At 39.3% G+C, this 24,434-nt stretch overlaps 1 protein-coding gene across 3 annotated transcripts in view; it reads left to right on the top strand.

Moving 5' to 3' along the window:
* The window catches only part of ANXA2 (annexin A2), a 33,497-nt gene extending 23,745 nt beyond the window's left edge, over window positions 1-9,752 (top strand). For all 3 annotated transcript variants that reach the window (XM_067305906.1, XM_067305905.1, XM_067305904.1), the window contains 8 exons: window positions 1,246-1,336; window positions 2,693-2,772; window positions 3,114-3,173; window positions 3,827-3,920; window positions 4,670-4,765; window positions 5,634-5,692; window positions 7,314-7,436; window positions 9,364-9,752. In XM_067305906.1, the coding sequence (XP_067162007.1) occupies window positions 1,246-1,336; window positions 2,693-2,772; window positions 3,114-3,173; window positions 3,827-3,920; window positions 4,670-4,765; window positions 5,634-5,692; window positions 7,314-7,436; window positions 9,364-9,423 (663 nt within the window). In that variant the 3' untranslated portion in view covers window positions 9,424-9,752. The remainder of the gene's footprint in view (window positions 1-1,245; window positions 1,337-2,692; window positions 2,773-3,113; window positions 3,174-3,826; window positions 3,921-4,669; window positions 4,766-5,633; window positions 5,693-7,313; window positions 7,437-9,363) is intronic.
* Window positions 9,753-24,434: the final 14,682 nt, after the last annotated feature.

Raw genomic sequence — 24,434 nt, 5'->3', positions numbered from 1 at the left:
GAGTCATTTTATTTCTTTAAATTTAATGCAAAATCCACTTTGGTTTCTTTTATCTATAAAATGAGTAATCTACATAACTGTTGTCTTGTAATGCAGTATACTTTTTCTGACTCAGTTAAGAATTTAGTATAAGCCCTTGTGGTTTGCCCACATCTAAGATGTAAGAAGAATATTGCAGTATTGTCAGCAAATATTCAAAAATTATTATGGCTATTTTTCTATATAAAATAACTGAACAAGATTTAGAGCACATCGATCAAGCCACATTATTTTTAGAGCAGCTGAGTTCCTATGAGGTTTAATTGATAACTGATACATTTTCATGTGGTTTGTAATTTTATTATATTGCTAATACCTATGTTATTCTTTAAATAGTACTTTGAACTAAGATGCATTACTACTGATTCTTCATTAAGTTTATTTTAGCTCTACAGGAAGTTAAGCAGAAATCTGATTATTACATTTTGACCTTGATCACAAAACCTGTTTTGGAATACATACAAGTCCTCTCAATTCATCTAGCTTGACCAAAATGTACATTTTAAATCTGAATATTTAATCTGTCATACTAAAGATATTTTTATTCCTTAATATCAATATAGCTGATAATAATATGGTTTCATCTGTGCTTGTGTATTGTGAAGTACATGGAAAATATGCATAGTTCAAGGGGGGATGGGCTATTTATGAGCTAGAAATGCAGAACATGGTTGGATCTTTGCTGGACTGGAGACAAGGCCATTGCTAATGGCTGTGTCATCTTCAGCCTCCCATTTATAGTGAGGAGGTACATGGAGGGAGGTGAGGAGGAAAAGCTGGGAAGAACATGTGAGTCTCTGCACATTTGCATGCTGAAAATGAGATTTTTTTTCTCCTGTGCTCTCAATGCAAAGATAGAAAAGAATCACACGTTGACAGTGATATGTTTACCTCATCCAGTTTTGCTGGTGGGGAGGTCAGGTAAGTGTTACAAACACTTATGGCAAACAAATATTTCCCACAGATATTATCTACTGTATCTCAAAACTAATAGAATAATATTTGGCAACTAAAAATGTTCCATCTGGGATTTCTCAGGCACATTAAAAACATGTATACAGTTGGCAAAAATATCCCTGAACCGTTGTGAAACTGTTAGAGTGGGAGAAAGGAAAAAGGGAACGAAATGTCGGTAAAATATTTTGAAAGCCTTCAAGCATGGTCTGTTCATTTCTAACACTTAACTGTATTGTATATGTGTTGCAGGGTCTGGGAACTGATGAAGACACGCTCATTGAAATCATCTGCTCACGGACTAATCAGGAGCTTTATGAAATTAACAGAGTCTACCGGGAAAGTAAGTTTACACTGAAGGTTGCAATGTACTGTGCTTGTCCACAGCCTTACCCGGATAAGTTCGCCCCGGTGTCAGTTTGATTGGTAGAGTCACTTGCCCCACATCTGCTTTGATTCCCTGGTAGCCGGGCAGAAGAAATTACTTTGTATTGGCATACCGCATATTAGTGTGCATCTATAGAGTTTCATCCGTTGCTTGATAATAAACAAATTGGAAGGCATTTGCTAGTCATCTAAGTTGTGTCTAAGTAGGTTTGTTCTCTATGTTACATGCATTCTGTGCATAGTGACAGAATTAATGATACTAGATTTAGCGATTCCAGGATCAATTATGTAATAAGCAGTTGAATCTGAAATCTAACAAAGCATTCTTATGAGCTTATTTGATAGACCTGCCAGAAAAGACAAAAAACAAAACACCATAAAAGCATATAGTCTCTTTTTCAACTTTTCTAAAGCATGTTATCTGATTTAAGCTATCATTCTTAGTTGATTGTAACTAGATATAAAAGAGGTCTAAGATTCACCCTTGGAAATATTCCTTTTCCTTTAATATTCCTGCTATTTTTGTATTGGCCTTTCTGGTTAGGTTCATCACAATCAGTTGTGCAGCTGTCCAGTGCCTGTTTCTCTGAACTTTCAGCTTCACCAGAAACAGACTTAAATGGAGAGAATTGCTGTGTGTTAATGTTTAATAGCTGTCAAGCAGTTCTTTTAGGATACTGTCTGAATCATAAAGGACAAGCAAAATCAATGTACTCTTAATAGCATATATTGAACAAAATAATGTATCGATAAAAAGAATGGTAAAATGCTGCTGCTCTGGCTAGGTTGCTGCTGAACTCAAGAGAGTGTGCAGTTCTGTAGCAATGCAGAGTATGGCTGCTTAGAAAACAATGAAAATGTTGAGATGCCACACCGGGATTGCACAAAGCATTCTTATGCTTAATCAAAACAGCTATCGTCTTCTGCGTTGAACTTGTAATTGTAGTTGTCCATGAGTGGTGAAGGCCTAAATTCTATGTTTGGGAAACAAGCAAATAGTCATTGGTAGCGAAAAATGAACTGGCAGGATATTCAGCTTAAAACAATATTCTCTTCCTTTTAGTGTTCTCAGGCTTTCTTACTATCTTTCCATATTTGGCAGACAGGCTTTGACTGCATGGGAACTCGTGCTACCATTATCATGACTAGGTGGCAGCAATGTTGTTGTTGTTGTATGCAAGTGTGTTTTAATTAGATGACTTAGATGGTAGCTGGTTGCTTTTGTACATAATCACACAGTGATTAGCTGTTGTGCTTGTAAATGAGAATTTGTAGAACATCATTAAATAGAAAAGAATTTTCTGTTTTCTAGTGTACAAGACAGAACTGGAAAAGGACATTGTATCAGACACATCTGGTGACTTTCGCAAGCTAATGGTTGCCTTGGCCAAGGTATGGCTGTCCATATTTTTCTACTTTTCCTAATGTGCCTGCCCTTTGGTAGTTGACTGATACCTTTTAATAAAACAATTGGATTTCTGATTCAACTTTGAATTTCCTTGTACTTCTACTGTCTTTTGAAAAAAAAAATAATAATTCAAATGTTGAAGGGCAAAGTATCTTGACAGGGGCACAGCATTCATAGCAGCAGCTTAATAATGGGGATGAAACATACTGTAATGATTATTCATATAGCAAATACTGATTAACAAACCAAAGAGAAAAAATATGTGTACAGCAAACTGCTTGCTATCTGTTAAACCTCTTCTAAATACCGCTATCCTTGTTTGAAGGGCAAAAGGTGTGAAGATACTTCTGTGATTGATTATGAGCTGATTGACCAAGATGCTAGGGTAAGTGCTAGTAATGACCATTAAATATTCTTAAGTTGAATGAATTTTGGGGGATATTCAGTTAGAGTACAAATGTTGTGCATGTGAAAAGCATTTATAAAAGTAGGTATGTGTATTTCAAATTGTCCTGCATAGCAATGTTTGCATGCTGTCGAGGTATCTACCACTTGTAATCTTGACATCTTCAATTATCTATTTTCATGGGCTGCTTACCCACTAGCACTTGCACAGTAGCTCTCTGGTATTTTCCTTAGGCATATTGAAAGAGAGATGCTTTAACAAAAGCAAGCACTGAAGCATTGCAAAGACTGGTGGTGGCAGCCGAGTAATTCCAAAAGATGAAGAGTTAGATATCACTGAACTTACTGGCTGATTTGCTTGTTTATTACATCTGTACTTGTCAAGAGCAGCTCTGCTGAGGTAAATGCAGCTAAATACAGAGTAAAACCTGTAAACAGAAGTAAATACAGGGTAAAACCTGGCTCAGTTTCAGATTACATTCATGGATCTTGTCCTTGGTGGTCTGGCCAACAGTGTGTCCTTTTGTGTTTCTGCCACTGACACAGTAGTGCTTGGTTTCCAGTAAAGAAATTGTGTATGTTTGAGATGGCTTCTTGTATAACCCATGATTTTGCTTTTCATTCTAACCCCAGGAACTCTATGATGCTGGTGTGAAGAGAAAGGGAACTGATGTGCCAAAGTGGATCAACATTATGACTGAAAGAAGTGTTCCCCACCTCCAAAAAGGTACTATTCAAGAGACAGTTTTGTGTTGTGGTTTTTTTTTTTCCTACAGAAGGAAAATAGACCCAAGTGGTAATTATTTCATCTCAGATGTGATTAGAGTGAGTGTGAAAAGCTATAAAACATGGAAATCTTAATTCATAACCAAGCTGTCTTTTTTTTAATGCACTTATTTCTGTGAATGTGTTAATCTCACAACTTTAATGTGCATATAGCTCTTTTTTACACAGGTGCAACAATCACTCAATGGTATTTCACCTACACTGAGAATGAAAATGTTACAAATCTAGAAAACTGGCTGCAGGAGACCTTGAGAGTTCCTTTAGCTTTTTCCTCTGTGCTAGAGTAGATCAGCTATGCCATGTGCTTAAATTGGATATTGAGGTAGCTCAAGAGAGGCTCTGGTATTGCTGTAAGAAGCACATGGGAAAGCCATTTTGGAGAATTTTCTTTTCAGGAGCTAAATTTGTTTAGCTTTGAACAATCCAGTTGTTTCAAAAAATGTTAACCGCAGGATGGTATTTTACCGGATGTTTGAGGTATTCGAGAAAAAGGAAAAGGCCATAGCATCAGAACTTTACCATCAGCTGACAAGCTTAGTCTGTACTGAAAATAAAAGTTTTCAGAAGGACTTGGACTGATACTTTTTCATCATATGTGTCCGCACTGCACTCTGCATTTTTGACTTAGGTGGTTACTTTTACTGGTTCTTGCTTTGGTTTTGTTTTCACTTCCTTTCTTTCTTATGATAGTGTTTGAGAGGTACAAGAGCTACAGCCCATATGATATGTTGGAGAGCATCAAGAAGGAAGTTAAGGGAGACCTGGAGAATGCCTTCCTTAATCTCGGTGAGTTACCCTGAGGTAAAGAGTACCTATAGATAGAATCTTTTCAGTGCTCTGGCAGTGTACTGTGATGAGAATGCAGCTTCTTCTGCATTGCTGGCTTCCCAAAGGAGATGTACACATGGTTTGTTATCTGTTGTTAGTTCCACTTTTGTCTGTTACAGAGGTTTAATCTTTGATTCCTGTTTGCTTTTATTATAAACAAACAAACAAAATGAGGTTGGACCTCTAACTAGGCACATGCAGTATTAAATATGGACGTAGGCTAGAGAGAGAACAGTGTGTGTGAGAGGAGAAAACAGGCTGTGGAGGATGCTGGAGGCTAATAAAAATAGCTGATTTGGCACCAAATTATCTGAAATAGGTATATATGAAGCTGCTACTGTGGCATGAGATGAAGATGATTAGGATGTCCCAGGTTTCAGAGGAAATTCTATAAGAGGAAAATCTGTTTCAGGCTAAGGGAGAACCGAGGGGTGTTTCAGGCAAGTGGACAACAAAGAAAGCTCAGCTTTGAAGGGGGATTTCTCAGGGATCAGCATACAATGAATGTTTTCAGAAAAAAAGGTGGTTTATATGTGAAAGATGGACATAAGAATGAATTCTAGTGTGTGTGGAGGAGGGCTAGCATTCTGAAAAGATACTAGCTGTGAGGGAAATACCAGTTGTTCACAAGCTTCCCAAAACAGCTTGTAGGTTACAAATGCATCAGGTAAAAATCATTTCTCTGTGTTCCCTTTTGGAGAAACTTTTGCTGCAAACTTTTTTTCTGACTACTTATCATGTCTTTAAAAAGACTCCAGGATTCAGTGTTCTGTTAATCCAAGTGTGGGCAGGATGTTTAACTGTTCATATCTCTCTGTCTCTTCAGTCCAGTGCATTCAGAACAAGCAGCTGTATTTTGCAGACAGGCTGTATGATTCTATGAAGGTAACGAAGACTGTTCTTTCTTCTATTGTTTTTTTTTTCTCTACATGTTTTTATCAAATTTTTATTCCTTAGACACTTTTACTCATAAAATGTTTAATTGACAGGGGAAGAAATTAACAATGGCTGCATATTGTTCAAAAGCATTCTTTAAAAGTTACAGGTATAAACAATCTATTCTAGTACATCTGATTATTGTCTGGATAAGGTCAAAATACAAGCATAGCAAGGTAGTTGACTGCTACTGGTGTAAGTGGGGTATGTACAGAAGTAAAGCAGAACTGTAACAGCAAAATTTCTCTGCAGATTTTATTTCAAATCTACTTTTATTTTCAAAGTTAGAGAAGTAATGTTCATCAGTCAGTTTTGCCACACCTTCCTCTCAGGTTTCCTTTTGGACCATACCCCTTGCTGAATCACTACTGTTTGCTTTATTCAGAGGAAACTTATTTTGGGGTTCTGGGTTAAATTATAGTTAATATTAGTGAGAAAGAAGTTAATACTATCATTGTTGTATAGTCTGGGATTATGAATGGGTGGATAGTTCCTGAAATGTCAAGCTTAGGTTTTACATGTAAGTTTATAGCCAGTGGAGTTCATATTTAAGTGAAAGACGTTTGACCTGAAGGTTGAAAGTTGTCAGAAGACAAGATACATAGTGTAGATTTAAAATTAAATACTTAACAGAAAAATGAAAGGTTGCAGAAGAATGTGGGCTAAATAGCAGGAAAAACACAATCCTGCAGCCTGAAGGAGTATGGAAGCACAGACAAAAAACATTCTTGATGTACTGTTGTCCTACTGTAGCACACCTTTAGATTCTGATTTTGTGGTGCTGCCAAAAAACAGCATGTGGATAAGAAGTAAGATGAGGAGGGTGAAACAAGAATCATTAAAAGTGCATGATTACTTTTTACAAAAAAGCTATAAAAATTACGTTATCTGATAAAGGATGCATGAAACTTTCCAAGTACACCAACATAGTTTATGATAGGCCATTTTAAGCTAGTGTTAACATAGGACTTTCAGAACTGGAGCTGTTAGATTGTCTTCCTGTTAATAGTTCAGGTTTCATATTTATTCAGAGATAACTTTAAATGTTCCCTTTTAAAATAGTAATAGCCCTGATTGTCTAAAGGTATAGTTAGTTCAGGTTTATCGGGAAAGGGCTCACCATAATAATCAGTTGATTATAATTAGCAAAGTCAGGCACATCTCTTTGCAGGTGACCAAAAGCTGATAGGAGAAAATCTGTCTGTTGAAGAGTCAAAATAAGACACTAAATTAGCCACAAAATATCTTCTTGAGGAAGGGTTTTAAAGAGAAACACTCAGGGACTGGCATTAGGCAATACCAGGAAGACTTCCTTGTGAATCAGGACTGCTGCTTTTACAGTCTAGGTAGCTAGATTTGTGACCAGAAGTTGATCAAATTCTGATGATGGGAGAGAGATGTTTGTGCTCAAACTCCTAGATCACAACAATGGCCTTAGTTAGAAGGTTGAATTCATTGCACCCTGTATTGCTGCAGCTGAGTTGCCTGTAGTTTGCTGTCTTTCCATCAGATACAGTGGCCTTTTTATGCATTTCAGCTATTGTAGTTCTATGTGTGAATCTGCTTGTAGGGCAAGGGAACCCGGGACAAGGTTCTGATCAGGATTATGGTCTCCCGCTGTGAGGTTGACATGCTGAAAATTAAGAGTGAATTCAAGAGGAAATATGGAAAATCCCTCTATTATTTCATCCAGGTAAGTTTTCAGGTTTCTTTTGATATCAATTGTATGACCTTCACAGTGCTCTTCCTTGAACTAATTGCACCATTAGAATTCGTGGAAGATTTTTTTAGATGCTGCAGTGAGAATAGTAGATCATTAGTAAGCACTATTGAAAAGCCTGTTCTTAACTTTGCAGGCTACAGCCAGTGCAATTCTAGGCAGCTGTTTGACTGAATATGCAGGTTTTGTGCAATAGGTTGATGTGTTATGAAGGAAAAATCTCTTCTCCTGCCTCTATGCCCAGAACAGAAGAGGAAAAAAGCAGATCTGTTATGCGATTGCTGAATGAAAATGGATCATCTAATTTGCTGCTCCCTTCAATGCCAGTGGTCAACAAATAACCTTTTTAGCTAGAGTGATTTTGTCCATTTTCCTTGATTGGGCAGGAAATACAAGTGTTAGGTTTTATTTAATATTGGGTATAGGTAAAGGGCTTACACATCTGATCAAAAAGTGGGCTCTACCCACGCTCACATCAGCATGTAATACATTCCCCACTCTTCCTATTGGAGATGTAGTTGCACTGAAATCTTAGGCCCAAATCTTTTCCTCCTGTATGAACTCTGAAATAAAATGTCAATTTGAGGTTTTGAGTAAGTTTTCAAAATGGTTCTTGTTATACAACAATTGACTGTCTCTCTTTGTCCTTGGTGTGTTCTTGCATTTTCAAGTATTTGCTAGTCTTTTGGACTGTCCCTCAGAAAATGTAGAGCTGAAATCAGTACGAGTGCTAGCTACCTTGGGGATGGCACCTGAGAGCAGGCTCCATGCTTGGAACGCCGGTGCAAGCAGACACAGGGATTAGTTTTAGGTCGTGCATCATTCAACATCTAACTCGGTTTTCTCTGCATCATAGGAAGAAATGTGGCAGAAGCTGACTGCAGCTCTTCATATACTAGTAGAATTTCCCTGTTGTTTTGGCAAATATATTTCATTTAATCTAAATATCCTATTTAGGCTATATACTGTATACTTACTATATCTACACAAATGATTAAATAAAAAAAAAAGCGTGTATTGGGGAGTACTAGAAACTGTATTATGTTAGCAACAAAACAGAGCTTTCTGTTAATTCGTTTCCCATAAAACTTTTAACCACTGTTCAGTTATTAATTTTGACACGCACGGCTATGTTCCTCGTTATGATACCCTCACCATAGCATTTTATTTCAGTTCTCATGGGTCAATAATTGCCTGAGTCAGTCCAGTAATATAGTCCAGATCAGCGTTAGTCTGTGCCAGTTCTGCATCAGATTTATTGGGTGACCTTGGGCAGGTCACTTGATTTCCCCGTGTCTCTCTTCTCCATCTAGGGATTGGGAATAATACCTCCTTTCTGCTTTCCTGTATTGGTCTTGGCTTCTGAGACAGGAAGATACAACAGGCAAGGGCCATCTTAAATGTGTGTGTGCAGCTCAAGCCTGATTTGGAATACAAATACAGTATTTTTTGAAAAGACTGAGCTGTGCAATTGCAATTGCAAGTCCTTTGACTTTTAAATTAGAGTTCTATTTTGTGTTGAGGCTGATGGATGATAGAATACCTACAGAAACCTTTTCAGTGCTGTCACTTATTCAAATCTACACCATGTTGGCAGTGAACTTACTGATTTTTGTGGTCATCAGTGAAAAGGAACTGAGTCAAGTCCTTCAGCTTTCCTTTGTCATGTTACTGTTTTCATACCAACATTTCCCTTCTTAGCTTTGCATTTATATCACAAGAATTATAAAGAATTTCAATTCACACGTAAGTAAAGCTGTCTAATAGTCTCCTTCAGGCTCACAAGGCTTCCAACTATGAAATGTAGTCTGTCTCACAAGTTTAAAATATAATGCATATGCCTTCGTATTTTGTGTCTCTTATATGTATTTTGCATTTTTTTTCTCCCCTTGCTTTACAGCAAGACACAAAAGGTGATTACCAGAGGGCACTGCTGAACCTGTGTGGTGGAGAGGACTGAAAACTGTGATGGAAGAAATCCAAATCCAGAGACATGCTTTTTGCTTTTCATTTTACTGTAATCCTATAAAAATTTGGCTTGCCTAGCTAACCCTGACTTGACTTGCCTCTATATCTACAAGACCACTGATATTGTATGCTTTCGGGTGCTGTTTGTACTTCTCTCAGTAGCAGTGCTCTGCTTGGCTTTACCAAAGTCCTTAACAGCATGAAGCCAGAGAAATTTGCATTCCAAAGATACAAGAGGTTTGAAGTGTTGGTGAAAGACTCCGCCTCTTTGTGTAATGTTTCTAATAATATATAAATAAAACTGAATTTTTACTTTAAGAAGACAGATCTTTTTCAGATCTTTAATTTAAAAACTGTGCAAACAATTGATATGTATTTAGCCTTCACTGTCCATTTTCTGTGGCTTTTTTTCCTTCCCAGGATTCACTACTCTTGGCTGAAACCATATCTTGAGACCCTTCCCCTATTTAATGATCCAGTTTCTCATGAGATGCAAAACCATCATCTTGGTTTTTCTAAATAAGTGACAGTATAACCTGAGCCTCACCTGTATTTGCTCTGCCTGTGTAGGATGAGGAGGAGCATGCGTGTGAGCATGCACATACATAACTTGAATGAGTTTTTAATAATCATAATTTTTTTTCATAGTTAGTTGTCGCCAGCCGGGTTAGCGTCGCGCAGCAGTCAAGGCAGAGCCACGCTCGCTGCCAGGTCAGAGCTGCTGCTTGAAGACTGGCATCTCTCTGTGCTGGGGCGGTCCCCGGCGCCCGGCAGCCCTGCGAGCAGCTATTCCCCATTCCCGGGGGGGCGCAGCTCCGCACAGCGCTGTACAGCTCCGCACAGCTCCATGCGCCGCGGCCTCGCTGTGACGACAGCCCTCAACATGGGGCTTTCCGGAGAGCCCCTCGCCTGAGGAAGTTCTCTGGGCCCTATGCACTGTCTTACAGTGGAAAATCGTCATAGGGAATAGTTCAGAATCTTTCTTAAACATTTCCAACAGCCGGTCTGTAAAATAAGTGTTTCCTTCAGAAAGCCTGCTGCCGTGGCACACTGCATGGACGTGTCACACTGGACTGGAAAAGGCGGCCACAGCAGCTGCCCCTTTTCGTGAGGGGGGAATTCCCCGCCTTCCTTCTCCACTCCCTCCCCCTCTGGGCGTCTTCTCCCCCTGCTTGAGAGCAGGTGTGCAGGCGGGGAAAACAGGGCCTTTGCCTCCCCTCCCCTCCCCTCGCCGGGCAGCAGGGTGCGGACTCAGCGGGCCCGGCCCCAGCTGCTGCTTGAGGAGGGCTGAGGCGGGGGGGCGGGGCGGCGGTTGGGCTGAAGCGGGGAGGGCTGAGGCGGCGGTTGGGCTGAGGCGGGGAGGGCTGAGGCGGGGGGGCGGGGCGGCGGTTGGGCTGAGGCGGGGAGGGCTGAGGCGGGGCGGCGGTTGGGCTGAGGTGGGGAGGGCTGAGGCGGGGGGGCGGGGCGGCGGTTGGGCTGAGGCGGGGAGGGCTGAGGCGGGGCGGCGGTTGGGCTGAGGCGGGGAGGGCTGAGGCGGGGCGGCGGTTGGGCTGAGGCGGGGAGGGCTGAGGCGGCGGTTGGGCTGAGGCGGGGAGGGCTGAGGCGGGGGGGCGGGGCGGCGGTTGGGCTGAGGCGGGGCGGCGGTTGGGCTGAGGCGGGGAGGGCTGAGGCGGCGGTTGGGCTGAGGCGGGGAGGGCTGAGGCGGGGGGGCGGGGCGGCGGTTGGGCTGAGGTGGGGAGGGCTGAGGCGGGGAGGGCTGAGGCGGCGGTTGGGCTGAGGCGGGGAGGGCTGAGGCGGGGGAGCGGGGCGGCGGTTGGGCTGAGGCAGGGCGGTGGTTGGGCTGAGGCGGGGAGGGCTGAGGCGGGGCGGCGGTTGGGCTGAGGCGGGGAGGGCTGAGGCGGGGCGGCGGGGTGGTGGTTGGGCTGAGGCGGGGCGGCGAGGCGGCAGTTGGGCTGAGGCGGGGAGGGTGGTGGCGGTGGGGCTGAGGCGGCTTCTGGAAGGTTCTGCAGGCTGCTGCCGGCCAGCGTCTGTGGTGCTGCTCTAGGCAGCTCCTTTGGCGTCCTGGCGCTGGTGCTGACCCTTGCCCAGGTAAGGGGACTTTGAACTGTCCAAAACGCAGCTGAGAGCAGTACAGAGGCTGTAGGTACCCTTCGTACCATTGTCACCGTGTTGGGGTACTCAGGGACCTCTTTTGCCTGTGTGGTGACCAGTATTTCAATCTTTAAGTGTATCCACAGCAAAGTGCGCTCACCCAGTATAAAGCACGCTTGTCTTACTGTAGCAGTATCTTCTGCTGTTAAAAAGTCATACCCAAACTGAGGGAAAAGTTATGAAGAGCAAACTTTTCTGCCATGAATGTTGCCTTTGGGCCCTCACGTGTGAAGTGCAAGGGGAGCAACTGTCCCTGTGCAAAGCCCAAACCTGGATGCTCTTTGGGTGTTCATGTGTACATACACTGCCTAGCAGATAGGCCTTGGGCACTACTGTAATACAAGTATTAAATATTTGTAATAAGAGAAACTAATTTCCTCACTTCCTAGCTGTTGTTTCTTTGGAAATACAGGACCCCCAGTAAATGTCAGCTGTTTTCCCTTAGACATTACTTGATTTGTAGCCCTGTTTCAAAGGCCAATCTACTCCTAGGAGATGATTGTAAGACTTTTAATCAACCCTTCTGAAAAGAAATGAGAAGCAAACAGTAGCCTGTTTCATGTTGCTATTAAAGAGGAGAGGTATCTTGCTGAAGTATCATTGGCTTTACACAGCAAAGAGTACTTGGTGTGGAAACACTGCAGTTGATAAAATGTCCGTAACTTAAATGCACAAATGATACTATTTTTCAGGAGCAGCTCCAATTTAATGCCTGATAGAGCAGTGTCATTCACACCTGTTTACCAAATGCCTCTCTGTCTAGATTTGTACATTTAAAAACTATTGCTGAGATAGCAAATCACTCTTTGAATCTAATTAGGTAAGTCATCTCTATAAACTTTGCTTGCTTAAATGTGGCCCTATAAAAGAAATCAAATGGCAGGCATTTTTCCAGTCAGTGGAATGAACAACTAGAATTTGATGGCTAGCATGCTCTGCCTCACTGCTACAGCATATTCAGAATTGCAGGCACTCCTTCTTGGGGATTTCTATGTAAGTGGTTAAAAGCAAAGTTGAATAAACCTGCATGATATCAAAGCCTAGAACCATTTTCTCTAAATGTGGAGTAGAAAGCAGATTAGTTCCCATGGAATCTATAGAAGTTTTTTTTTTCTTTTGAAAGACCTGGAATGTGTCTACTCCAAACATGTTTATGTGATTCAAGCTTTTTTTTTTTTTTCTTTCGTTTTTTTCTTTTTTAAACCATTCTCCTTTTTATGGTAATGTCTTATTGATGTTCCAGACTGGGACAAATCTGTAAGCTCTGGTGTTGATCCTGTTATTTGGTTGCAGGCTCACTAATATGCAAAGCAGATCTCTGTCCATGTAAATGTATTGCAAGAATCAGGTCTTCTGGACTTTGAAAGTCAGGAATACCTGGAATAAAGATGCTTACCAGTGTTAGAACATTTTACTAGTATTTCTCTACCTGGCAAGACAAATATATGATAAAAAGAAAAAAAGCAAAGTTTCTGTTGATAATGACATGATTTACACTGTCATTCTACCTGTTTACCTTAAGAAGAAGAAAATATGTATCTAAAATATACCTCTATGGATCTTTGCTGTCTCACGAGTGTGTGAAGAAAGGGTCTGGTTTTTGGTTGGTTGGTTTTGGTCAGTTCTTGGTTTAGTCTACTGTGTTTGCTTTTTGAAAATCCCATTCCAGTGACACATGAGACAACAAATGGTTTTGCAGTTTTCCAATGGTATTTTGCACTTCATTAGCACAGTTTCTTTGAATATCCCAAATTACACAACAAAGTAGTAGAAGTAGTAGGATTTAACTAGATTCATACTGTTCCCTTTATCAGACCTGCTGTATAACACAGACATTGGAATAGCCCTGAAGAAGTACACTTTTGGCAAGTATGGACCTAAGCATCTACTGAGAAGGTAGTGATGTTTCTAGCATGGCCGTAGATGTTTTTCAGTGTGGTATCTAGTGCTATGCATATGGGGGGCTTTACTCTTTTTTATACAGAATTTCATTCCTTGTGCATGTCTAATTCAGAGAAAAATCACTAAATGCTGGCAAATACAGAATATCTGTCAGACCTGCACTAGGCTGTGTTAGATCCTTGATGCAAAGAAACTTATTTCTGATTTTGACTCAATTTGCATAGCATCTAAACATCTTACAAAAACAAATGCTTCATTATTGCAGTGCATTGATGTAGAGAAATGCAAGCTGTTTTGCAAGTGAGAAACTGAGATTTAGAATGGATTAATTAAAAGTAACGATAATTCAGTCAAGAATCAAGCCAATATTTACATTCCAGTAAAAGAAAATTTCTTTCAAGGTAAAACCTTTTTTTGAGTGCTTGATTTTAAAATACCTTTTCATTAATATGGAAAAAAAGTATGTAATGTTTTACTTACAGAATGAGTAATGCTAGTGAAGGGCCAGGTTTTCTGCTCTCAGCACACTGCTATGGCTGTCTCTAAAGCCTGTTCCTCAAGTGTAATTTTTCCTCACTGCAGTGAGGAGTGATGAGCCCTACAGAAGCACCAGACAGAAGCAGATTTGTTTTTTTTTTTTTATTCATATTCTGTTCCTTCTACAGACAGGTAACCGTGTATGAATAATATCTTTGGCACCAAAGCTTGGTATTTTCAAGGCTCTTTGGGGCATGGTGCATTAACAAACAAATAACTTAATATGGAATTTCAACTCATCTGTTATTCAGGTTCCGCTGTTGGTGATGCTTGTGCACTGTCACCAACTACTCACAAGAGGGAGCTCAGAGAAAGCTTCAAGTATTCCTACAGTTAAAAAAAATTTTATATATATATATGTGTGTGTGTGTATATATATATATATATATGTATATCTTGAACTCTGCTCTCTCCAAACATTTACATTCCCTTTACAATCAGAGAATTCTAAACCTTCATGTCAAAAATGCAGTTTCATTTTCAGTATTTTTTCCTGGATCTGTAAATAGGCTATGTTCTCTGGAATACATGATAATTGCTCTCTGATGGTAAATTTTTGGCCGAGGAAACCCAAATAATTCCTTATATGATAACCATATTATGAATTTTCAAAAAGAAAACGGGTTTTATAAATAACCTTCTGCAGAATGGGTGATTAATGACAATAACTATAAAAGAATTCTCTCCCCTTTCTTTAACATGAAGTAGTTTTAATTGTGAAATTATCTGCTGCTTCCTGATTTAAAAGAGTTATTCAGAAAAGTTACTCATTCTCGTTTTCTCTGTGTAAAATTAAATACATTCCTATATCTTTTGCTATATTCATGTTAGCACTTTGGAATTTAATTCCTAGTAGTTGCACACCCTTTGCATTTCCACTGTCTTTACTGATAATAAAACACATGTGCCATCAAAGTAGCTTTTCTGAGGGAGATATTTACAGTTGTTTATGTGTACAAAGGTTCTTTTCCTTCTCACTCAGCCTGACATGTTTACACTCAGGGAAGGTTTTCAACTTTTTGATAGAGAAAGAATTTGTTTAATTAGGTGAAATGACCTGCTTATGTTCAGGTTATATATTTTTAGTGTCATAATGAAAAAAAAAAAGACACTCATTGTGTGGCTTCTTTTCTTAGTATGGCTTATTTAAGAACCTGTTTAATGCTTAATAGAAAATTCATGTCTCGTTACTTAAGAAGACTGATTGGAAAGAATATATACGGCTATGTTAATTGTGGAACAGAGTATATTGCTTGTGAATTCCTGATGTAATAGCTATTAAATAATTTGGCCAATCCTCCACTCCCCTCTGCTAAGTCTTCTTACCAGGATGTTCCATACCTATTTATTTTGAGATAATGGTTTACTTGTAAGGTGAAAATAAGTTTTAGGACGACTTGTGAGAATGTTTCTAAACATATACAGAACATCTTAACTATTGCAAGAAAATTTGCTTTATTATTATTGAAAGAATACTTTTTAAATATCTTGTGTCACTTTTAAGTGAATAAATCAGGATGAATTATCTGCTCTAAAATGGTCTTGTTGAATTTTCTTAGGAAATGTTTTTGAAATGATGCTACATGACATAGAAAGGCTTACTTAAAGTAACTCTACTACTGTTTGATTTTAAAATAAATGCAAACAATTTTTCTAAAATCCTTTAGTTTTAGAAAGCACTAAATGTATTTTGGAAAATATCTTGTAAAAGATTTTATAATAATATGAGTATTACTTTGTGAGCTTTCTATGATTCCATAGTTCAATAAATTTTTATTTCTGAAACAGTACTGCAGTTAACTTATTGCAAATATATTTAATAGTAGTGCCCTTAAATAGATCAGTAAAGCAGCAATTGCCATTGTACAATATAAGGGAATCTAAATTCTTTTCCACTTTTCTCTTTCCTTCCCATTCCCCAAAATGCTATTAGGAGCATTTTAGGTCTGTTACAGTTTTTAATGTGAACTGTAGATTCTGAATTTCCATCCTTACTGCAGAAAGGTTTTTTTCTTGTGAGTAGGAAAATAGGTTTTATTGTATAGTAGTTCTGGGCCATGTATAAATCATAATGTTGTTGCAAATAGTGGATTACAGGTGGGTTTTTCTCTGGCCCTTTTCAAACTTGCGAATTGTAAATGTGTTTAGAATTATAAATTTTTAATATGTTGGTCTTTTATATTAAAGGATTTTCTTTAATAAAGGCTTTGGGATAAATCAAGCTGAGAAGAGGCTGATGTAAGTTATAATTATATCTGGGGCAGAGGAAGAGTGTGTGTGTGTGTGTGTGTGTGTGTTTTAAGGGGAAAAAAATCTCACCAAAACAACTGTCTTTTGTTTTCTGATTGCATTCAGGTATCTCACGCTAAACATTTCAAGTGAGTGGATGGGACAGTTTTTTTCCTTTTTCTGTTCCTCTTCTGTCTTGAGCTAATTTATTTTATTTTGCCAAGAGAATGGGGTTGGCCTGTCAGTTCAGGACCTGCATGGATGATAAGCTGTATTATTTTGTGTGTGTCATGTGGAAGAAAATAAAAACCTATTAAGGATTTGGCTTTTTACTTGTTCTCTCCCCCCCCCCCCCCCATTTGTATTGCTGTACACAAAAGACAGGATTGCGAAGAGAAACCAGAAGAGCAGTTATTTCAGAATTAAGCTGCTGTATACATAATTGGTAATGATACTAATGTAGTGTTTTAAAACAAGTTATTGCAACTGAGTAAGAGCCAAAAGGCTCAAAATAATGAACTACAATAAACTAACTGATGAACTGACAAAATACTCAGAAGCTGCCCATGTGTACATGAGGCAAGAGCTCACACTCAGCAGCACAGAACAGATGAAGGGAAGCTGCATTTAGCTTTCCTCTCTCTCTTTTTGAATGGTCCATGTTACATGTGTTTTGGATTAGTATAGGTCAAAGCTTAGAAAACACCTTGGCATTCGATAAATGAACTGCAGAGATATGTCTGTTGATTGTCTGTAAGAAATTAATTTTAAGAGGACCTAAAACTAGAAAAGTAGCAGACAATTCACATATATGAAATGACATAATTAAATACTAGAAAGAAAAGAAGGGAATTTTGTGTGTAATTTATCAAACAAATGAAATTTATGAGGTGGAAGAGTAATACTGTGGTCCTCGGTGTGATGTGTCTGTTAAGCTGTAACAGCCTGCCTGAGCTGTCTAAGTATGTGAGATGCTTGGCTTGGGTCATCTATAAATTCAGGTCTCGATTTTCTGTCTTCAGTGCAGAGTATTAGGCACTTCAAAATCTTTGAAGATCTAGACCTGTAATTTTTAGCAATGGGAATTAGGTGTCTACATACCTTTGGATATCTGAGTCTCATAGGGTATGACTGCCTCCTAACCAGGTCTTTACTGTGTTTCAAAGTTCTGCAGGCCCTTTAGCCAGGACAGTACTCCATTGACCTCATTTTGATGTATGCAGGGGTTAAACCAGAAGAAAATACTCTTAAACCAAAATGTGCTCTCACAAGGATTTTCACAGGCTAAATACAGGTGTGCAAATCTTATGTAGAACTACCTCTCAACTACTCTGTGCAATACTTTTTATTACTTCTAATCCCATTGATGTCACTGGCGACTCCAAGAATGTCTCCTGAAAGCGCGTGCAGAATCAGACCCAAGGGTAGCTATCTTTGAAGCAGCTGAAACAGGCTGACATGCTCACTGTTAACAGGCACTTCTTCTGTCCTTTTAGCAATTGTCTCTCATTCAGAAACAAGGGTTGCTTTCTTTCATTGCTGGCAGGTTAAAGACCTTTTTATAACTACCATGAATTGAGGAACCACATTAACTGTTCCTGCTATGATTTTTTGTGATACTTGATAAACAAGAAAATAATTACTTTCCCCTTACCTCTAGTCTCTAAACTTCACTGCAGATTGAATACATTCTCGTCTAAAATGTCTGCTACAGTGGATTGCCATCTACAAAATCAAGTGTGAAATAGTACAAAACAGATTTGCAAATAAAAATGGTCAACTCCCAGCTCACTCCCAGCTCTGTGACCAGCTATGATCCTTTTTGGGGCGGGCTCTAACCTAGACTATGCGCTTCTACGGTATTTCTATGTCATATTGCTTATTCTCATTTCTCTGAAGGATGAATTAACATTCCAGTTTTAGGGTTAGCACCTTGAAAAATTATAACGTATAGTCAAATGCAACTTGTTGATCAGTCCAGAGCTCCTCTAAAACAGGACAGAAACTTGGCCTGCAGATGTGTCAAATGTTTGATCCCAGATTTTCTGTCTGCTAGGTTCATCTTTGTCTTCACGTATTCCTATGCCACTACAAAGCCTTGTTTCAGAAAAAATAACTAAAAGGATCATGTGATTCCTCACCAATTATAAATAGACATGAATTGCATTTAAAAATGCTCATTGATTTGGGATTAATCCAGTAGTTAATGTGTTTATAAATATAGCTGTCTTCCCCCCCCCCCAATTCAACAAAATTATAATGCTAGCTAACATTTTCTACGTTTTCCAGGTGTAGTCATGATTGCATTTTGTAAAGCAGTCTTACTAGGATATGCTGTTCTCTGAGTTTAAATTAATTAATTTGGACTTACTGTTAGAAGGAAAACTCTGTGGGACAGAACTTGCTGATTGCAGTTCCCCCATTGTCCTTCCTCTACTGTGTGACATTGGATAAGTCATTTAGCTTACCTGTGCCTCAGTTTCCCTTTCAAATTAGAGATGATTTTCTTCTTCATGTATTAAAAAAACATATCTCTTAAGTAAATCTTGATATATCAAACCTATTAAAATAGGCAATGAGCTGTTTTCCTTAATATTTTCTGTTCCCAAGTTGAGTTCATCATGGCTGATGGCCATTAATGATTGTGTTTCAGGTCAGATGCTGCCTAGGAAATGTGTTTTGAAGCCTTGATCCAGTTTTCATAGCCTATTTATTTGAACTTATTTTCCCATGTGGCCCAGTACTTTTACAGTTGTCTGAGCTGCAGATCTTGGATTTGTGTTGTACTAGGACAGTATGTATCTCTGAAAACTCGAGACCTGGCACCTGAGAGTGAGCAGTTCAAGCTGCAGTGCTTGATGGGATGAACAGAATGGCTGGTGACTGAGTGAGCTCTCTAGCCTGGAACATTTGGGGAAAGTTTGTGTTGTGATGGGAGATCTGGCCTGCAATGTCTGTCCCGACAGGGCTCTTTGTCCTGTCTGCAAGCTTTGGCAAGTCTGCTGTCAGTGGTTCTGGGTGATTATCTATGGATCTGATGCAAAACAATTGCACGCTCTGCCATTCTTCCCCAAATTGATGGACCATAAAATTTGTAGATTTTTTTTAGACCCATTGTCCACCGTGCTTGTCTTTCATACACATATAGCATGGTAGATGGAGACCTTAGCTTTGCAGTGGGCAAAAGACTTAGTCTCTGCTGCCTTTCTGATCTTTTTGAAATACCTTCATCTCGCCCCCCCCCCCCCGATTCTTCTAATTTTTCCCTCCTTAACTCATGTAGAATAAAAATCAGGGCAACTCTTTAGAGCCCTGGTCCAAAACCCAGGGAAGTTGGCCAAGAAGGCTAATAACTGATTTTGGTATTTTGGGATAAGATGTTTAGAAAGGAGGGGTTGGGGAAGCAATTTTACCTTCCACAACCAATACTATACCAGATCATTGAAAAAGAGCTCAGCTTTGCATTAGTGTATAGATTTGCCATTAGGACATTAAGAGGGTCATTAGACTGATTCAAATTGTGTCACATTTTCCAGATGGGCTTTCTTGGTATTAGTGGCACTAGCGTATTCAGAGTGAATTGCAGGAAGAGTGTCAAACAACTGTCAGGGTAGCTACTGCTGAAACCTCTGCTTAACTCAACTCAAAATTTATTGTCATTTAATGAAAATATTGGTGAGAACATAACCTTTTGTAATGTTTAATGTTTTATTGGCTATAAAAGAAAAAATATAGAGTAAGGGGAAGTAAAATAGTATTTTGTTAGGTCAGGAGCTAGATTTATGCTTCTACTTACTGATAGAATAATCAGTGGGTCATAAAGATCAGACCGCCTACCTTCTATCTCTTCCTTTTTTATGTGTGTATTCAACAAGCCCCTCTTTGTGGTAGTTAGGCCCATGGGAGCTCACCAAAACACCAGGCCCCTTTTGTCCGAAGGTATTAAATTAGCTGTTTAGATAAGAACATAGTGGATGATTCTGTTTCAGACATTAAGCAGTTGAGATAGGACTAAATAGAATAGGATGCTTGACATGTGCAAATGGGGCACTTGCTCACAAGGGACACTCAGCTGTGTTGCGAGCTAACGCACACGGAACTGAGGCATTAAATAAATTGTGCATTAGCATTTGGTGGGGAATAATAAACAAATAGGGAGGTCTTGACTGTTAAATTAAAAAGGAGAGATAATGCCTGGTGCTGCCCTATTTCAGAATATATTTAGTGTGCTCTTGTTCCAAAGTATTAATAGGGTAAATAAACAAAGTTTGAAGGCCTCTCTAAAAAACGGCAATGCATTGCGTTTGGCACATGAGTCCGTTTGTCATTAAATGGATAATTCACATGCTGTCAATGAACCTGGTAAGTTCCCATGATCAGTCTCGGAGGAAATGAGGACTGAATGTGGCACCAGGAGGGGGCCTCTCTTTGGTAGAGTAGGGGACAGTGGCAGAGGCCTGTGAGGGCAGCATCTTTGTTGCACCCTAATTGTCCAGTAGGGGCACAGAGAATTTTATCCTCCATGGAAATGAACAGTTTGCTTTCCATGAGTAGCAGATTCAGGTAAGCTTGTAGCTGTGTGTTATTGCAAGAACTTTGGTAATTCTATTGGTATCTTTCGGAAAAGGCAATGTTTGTTGGATTAAGGCTTTGTCCCAAACTGTCCTGTTAAAGCAACTTTCTCAGAGGGTAGAATTCAGCCCAAAGATTATTCCAAATAAATTATTTGGGCAAAGGCTCCATGAATATGTCAGTCTTAATAATGTCTAGGTAGATAGTGCTTGGTGTCAGTGCTATATGTTTTATTTTATTAATTATATGAACTGTGCGAGGACTAGGAAACTGTTTTGCCTCTTGAAATCAGAGGTTCATTTTTCCTTCATGTCACTTTTCTCCTCTTCCTTTTTCTCCTTGGCTCCTTCTTTCTACCCTTTAGTAGGAAAAACAAACAAAAGCTCCATTTCACCCCCTACAAAATCCCTAGTGTTGTGCAAGAACTCACGTACTTGAAATTCAAAATATTAAGTGGAAAAAAATACTACCTGAAATTGCTTATGTCTGTCATTCCTTCCATATGTATAAGGTGGTCCATTCTTACATTTCTAGGAATGCAGAAAGGGATTTTTTTGATTCAAGTTTTATATTCCTGCTTACCCTTACTAACATAATGCCTTCAAGCAAAGAAAACAGCTGAAATCCTAGCAGTAGCAGGAAAACACTTGTTAAGCACTTTCCTCTAATTCAGTTATGCTCTGAAGGAATGTCTAGCTGAGTTCTCAGCCAATAATGTGGACAGTGACACAGATTCGGGATTGCACTTGATTTGGTGTGTGAAATTTGACTGTACTTCAGGGCTTTCCCTTAAAATGAAGGAATGTCCTGCATGTGTAGCTCACAGGACTGGCAGTATGGGGAAAATATATTAAGAACAATATTTTACACATTTCTATTCTTTTATCACAAGAAATCCCAGAGAGCTTCAGTAACTACAGTGGAACCTGCTTTTAATGATGAGGAGTGACAGGCCTCAATTGTTTCAGCACATTTCAGTGATTTTTTTTTCCCCCCTCTTACAGTGATTCATTTCTCTGTGTGTGATGGCTGGATGGGGGGAAGATAGCTGTATTTGAAGAGGTTTATCTCTTTGCACATCTACTGGTATCCCCATGAGGCAGAAGTAAAGAATTTTTTTTGTCTGTAGCTGAGGGATAGTAGGACACAAGAAGCATGCTCGCTGCGGCTGCACTGTTCTGAGGGGGTCTGAGCCCTATGGAGTCCCTTTATCTCTGCCAAACTTCCTTGCTTCTGCAGGGGTGATGTGACCTGCTACTGCTCTTAGAGTGAAGTTGATTTGCTCCTGGTGTAGTGAATTGTCTTTGATAGTTCATGCAAACATACATTCTGCTGAAATTCAATCATCAGCTTAGTGGAACAAAGCACCCTATGCATCATAGTGGAAGGGGGAAATTGAAGTTCTCTTTATACATGTGGTTTGATGGGGCAGGCAACCTAAATGGCCTTCTCTCCCTGTCACTAACTGCCACCTGTCTGTTTGCTTCTAAAGAAAGTATAAAGAGATTTCTAATAGTCTTCCTAGGTCAGGTCAATTACGGGTTTCCCTGCAGCATTAACTCCTTGGTTTGTGGAGTGTCTTGATTCTAATCTACTTAGAAACTGCACTGGTTAAATGTGAACTTGGGTCACAGGAGAGGAAAGAGATCTTAGAACTGAGCCACCCAAGTGCTGCTCTGTTTGATTCTCAACATTTTCAGTTGCTACTAAGGAGCACAAGATCCGTTTTAAATGCCAGTTCCACTAATGAAATATGACACTTTTATTAAATATGTAAAACCACCCAATTGTCAAATACATACAACGCACAGCAAAGACAGCTGAGCAGTACTGCTTGGCTGCAGGCAGGGATTTGCGAAGTCTGCAAAAAAATCCCACAAGGAATCGTGACAGTCTGCATTGCAATACACCAGCTTCTGCAGAAGTGCACTGTACTTTTCATCTTCCTTCCTTGTGCCTACATGAAAGGATCATCTGGAGGGACAGATGTTGGCCTCACACCAATTCTAAATAATGGATGGCACCAGTATTTATATTCTTCTTTTGTGGAGCCAGTTTATGTGTCATCTTATTGGCTCCTAGAGCCCAAGGAAATATGATTTGGAGCCAACTCTGGTTCCATGGCTCTGGTTTGCCTAGCTCAGGAAAAAGCCACGGCTGTTTCATACAGGCCATCTGGCTCTCTTGAATGTGCTTATTAGTAATAGTGGAGGTGGGTCTATTAGCTTGGGACAGGAACTCGGAAACAGATGCTTTGTTTATGTGTAAAATATGGCTTCAAGCCAAAGCGCTAATCATGATTGCCTCTGAAGTGGTTCTAATCATCTGTATGAGACTGCATCGGCTCTTGTGTTGTTTGTACAAGCTGGTAGTTTAGAGGTGTTGTGTACAAGATATTTGTAGTCATAATTTTTCCAAACAGGTTAAGGCAAACATTATGAGAATCAGCATATTAATGTGCTATGTTTCAAATTAGAATTATAAACACACTTTCCTCACTGGAGGCCTAATCTGCTAGGAAGAAGCCAGATGTTTACTGATGACACCATTATTTAGAAGGACCTATCAAACTAAAACAAATTATTGTTGTTTAACTGGAGGAAAGCCTAGTTTTATGCATCAACTTAGTAAAAGTGCCCTGAGCTGAAACTAACTGAAGTAGCTTTTGTTCTTCGGGCAGCAAGCCATACATGAATGCCAGCAGATCTGCAGATTCCTCTTACCAGCTTTAAGGATCATATTATACAGCAAAAAGGGGTGTGCCTACATATGAATATTCAATATGAATAAAAGAAAATAGGAAAAACACCAGAATTAGTGGTAGTAGGGTTTTGGCATGTTTTTACCTGACAATGATTCTTAGGCTGAGCAACAGACTAAATTACTCTTTAAGATTTCAATTAACATTAAAAAAGAGAAAATAAAGCTAGAAAACACTGTGGAAAATGGAAAATTTAGACACATTCTGTTTGATTCTCCTTTTTTTCTAAATTGATCCTAATTTGGATGCATTTTTGAGAGGTGGAAATTATAACTGACTAATGTGCATGAATGGTTAAAATTATTTTCTCTCTTCTGCATAACTTAGGAATGATTTTATTCATAAATGCTTTCATGTATTTTGAAATTGTATTTTGTGATAAAAACGTGACAGTTACAGGCTGGTTGGCTTGATCCCTTCAGCTTCCTTCCAGATACCTGATTCCATGCCTCCTTTCCTAATAGAAATTTGCAATAAAGGCAGCTATCTGAATCTATCTTATGATCTTGAGTATATTTTTTGCTTCAATATTAGTAGTCTCTTGACAGAAAATATTCTCATCTTTAAATAGTTTTGCATCAAAGCAGCTTTAGTTTTTGTCTTTTTTGGTTTTTTTTCCATTAGTCTTTCCCTTTTTGGTAAGCTGAATAACTGACATTGCGCTTTGGTCTTGTATGTAACACCAGATTCTAAAAATAATTTAAGCTCATGCTTGTAATAGCAAGCTTTTATATTATCATGAATTACACTTTCTTGCTGAAGAGGTGAGCTTCAGAATATGCTTAAAACTTAAGCCAAAATGTTGCTGTAGCAAATACAGGCCTTTGCTCCCTACAAGAAAAAAAGTAAGA

The sequence above is a fragment of the Apteryx mantelli genome, chromosome 15, assembly GCF_036417845.1.
Source record: "Apteryx mantelli isolate bAptMan1 chromosome 15, bAptMan1.hap1, whole genome shotgun sequence".
NCBI lineage: Eukaryota > Metazoa > Chordata > Aves > Apterygiformes > Apterygidae > Apteryx > Apteryx mantelli.
The sequence above is the reverse complement of the archived record's forward strand: the minus strand, read 5'-3'. Positions and strand labels throughout refer to the sequence as shown.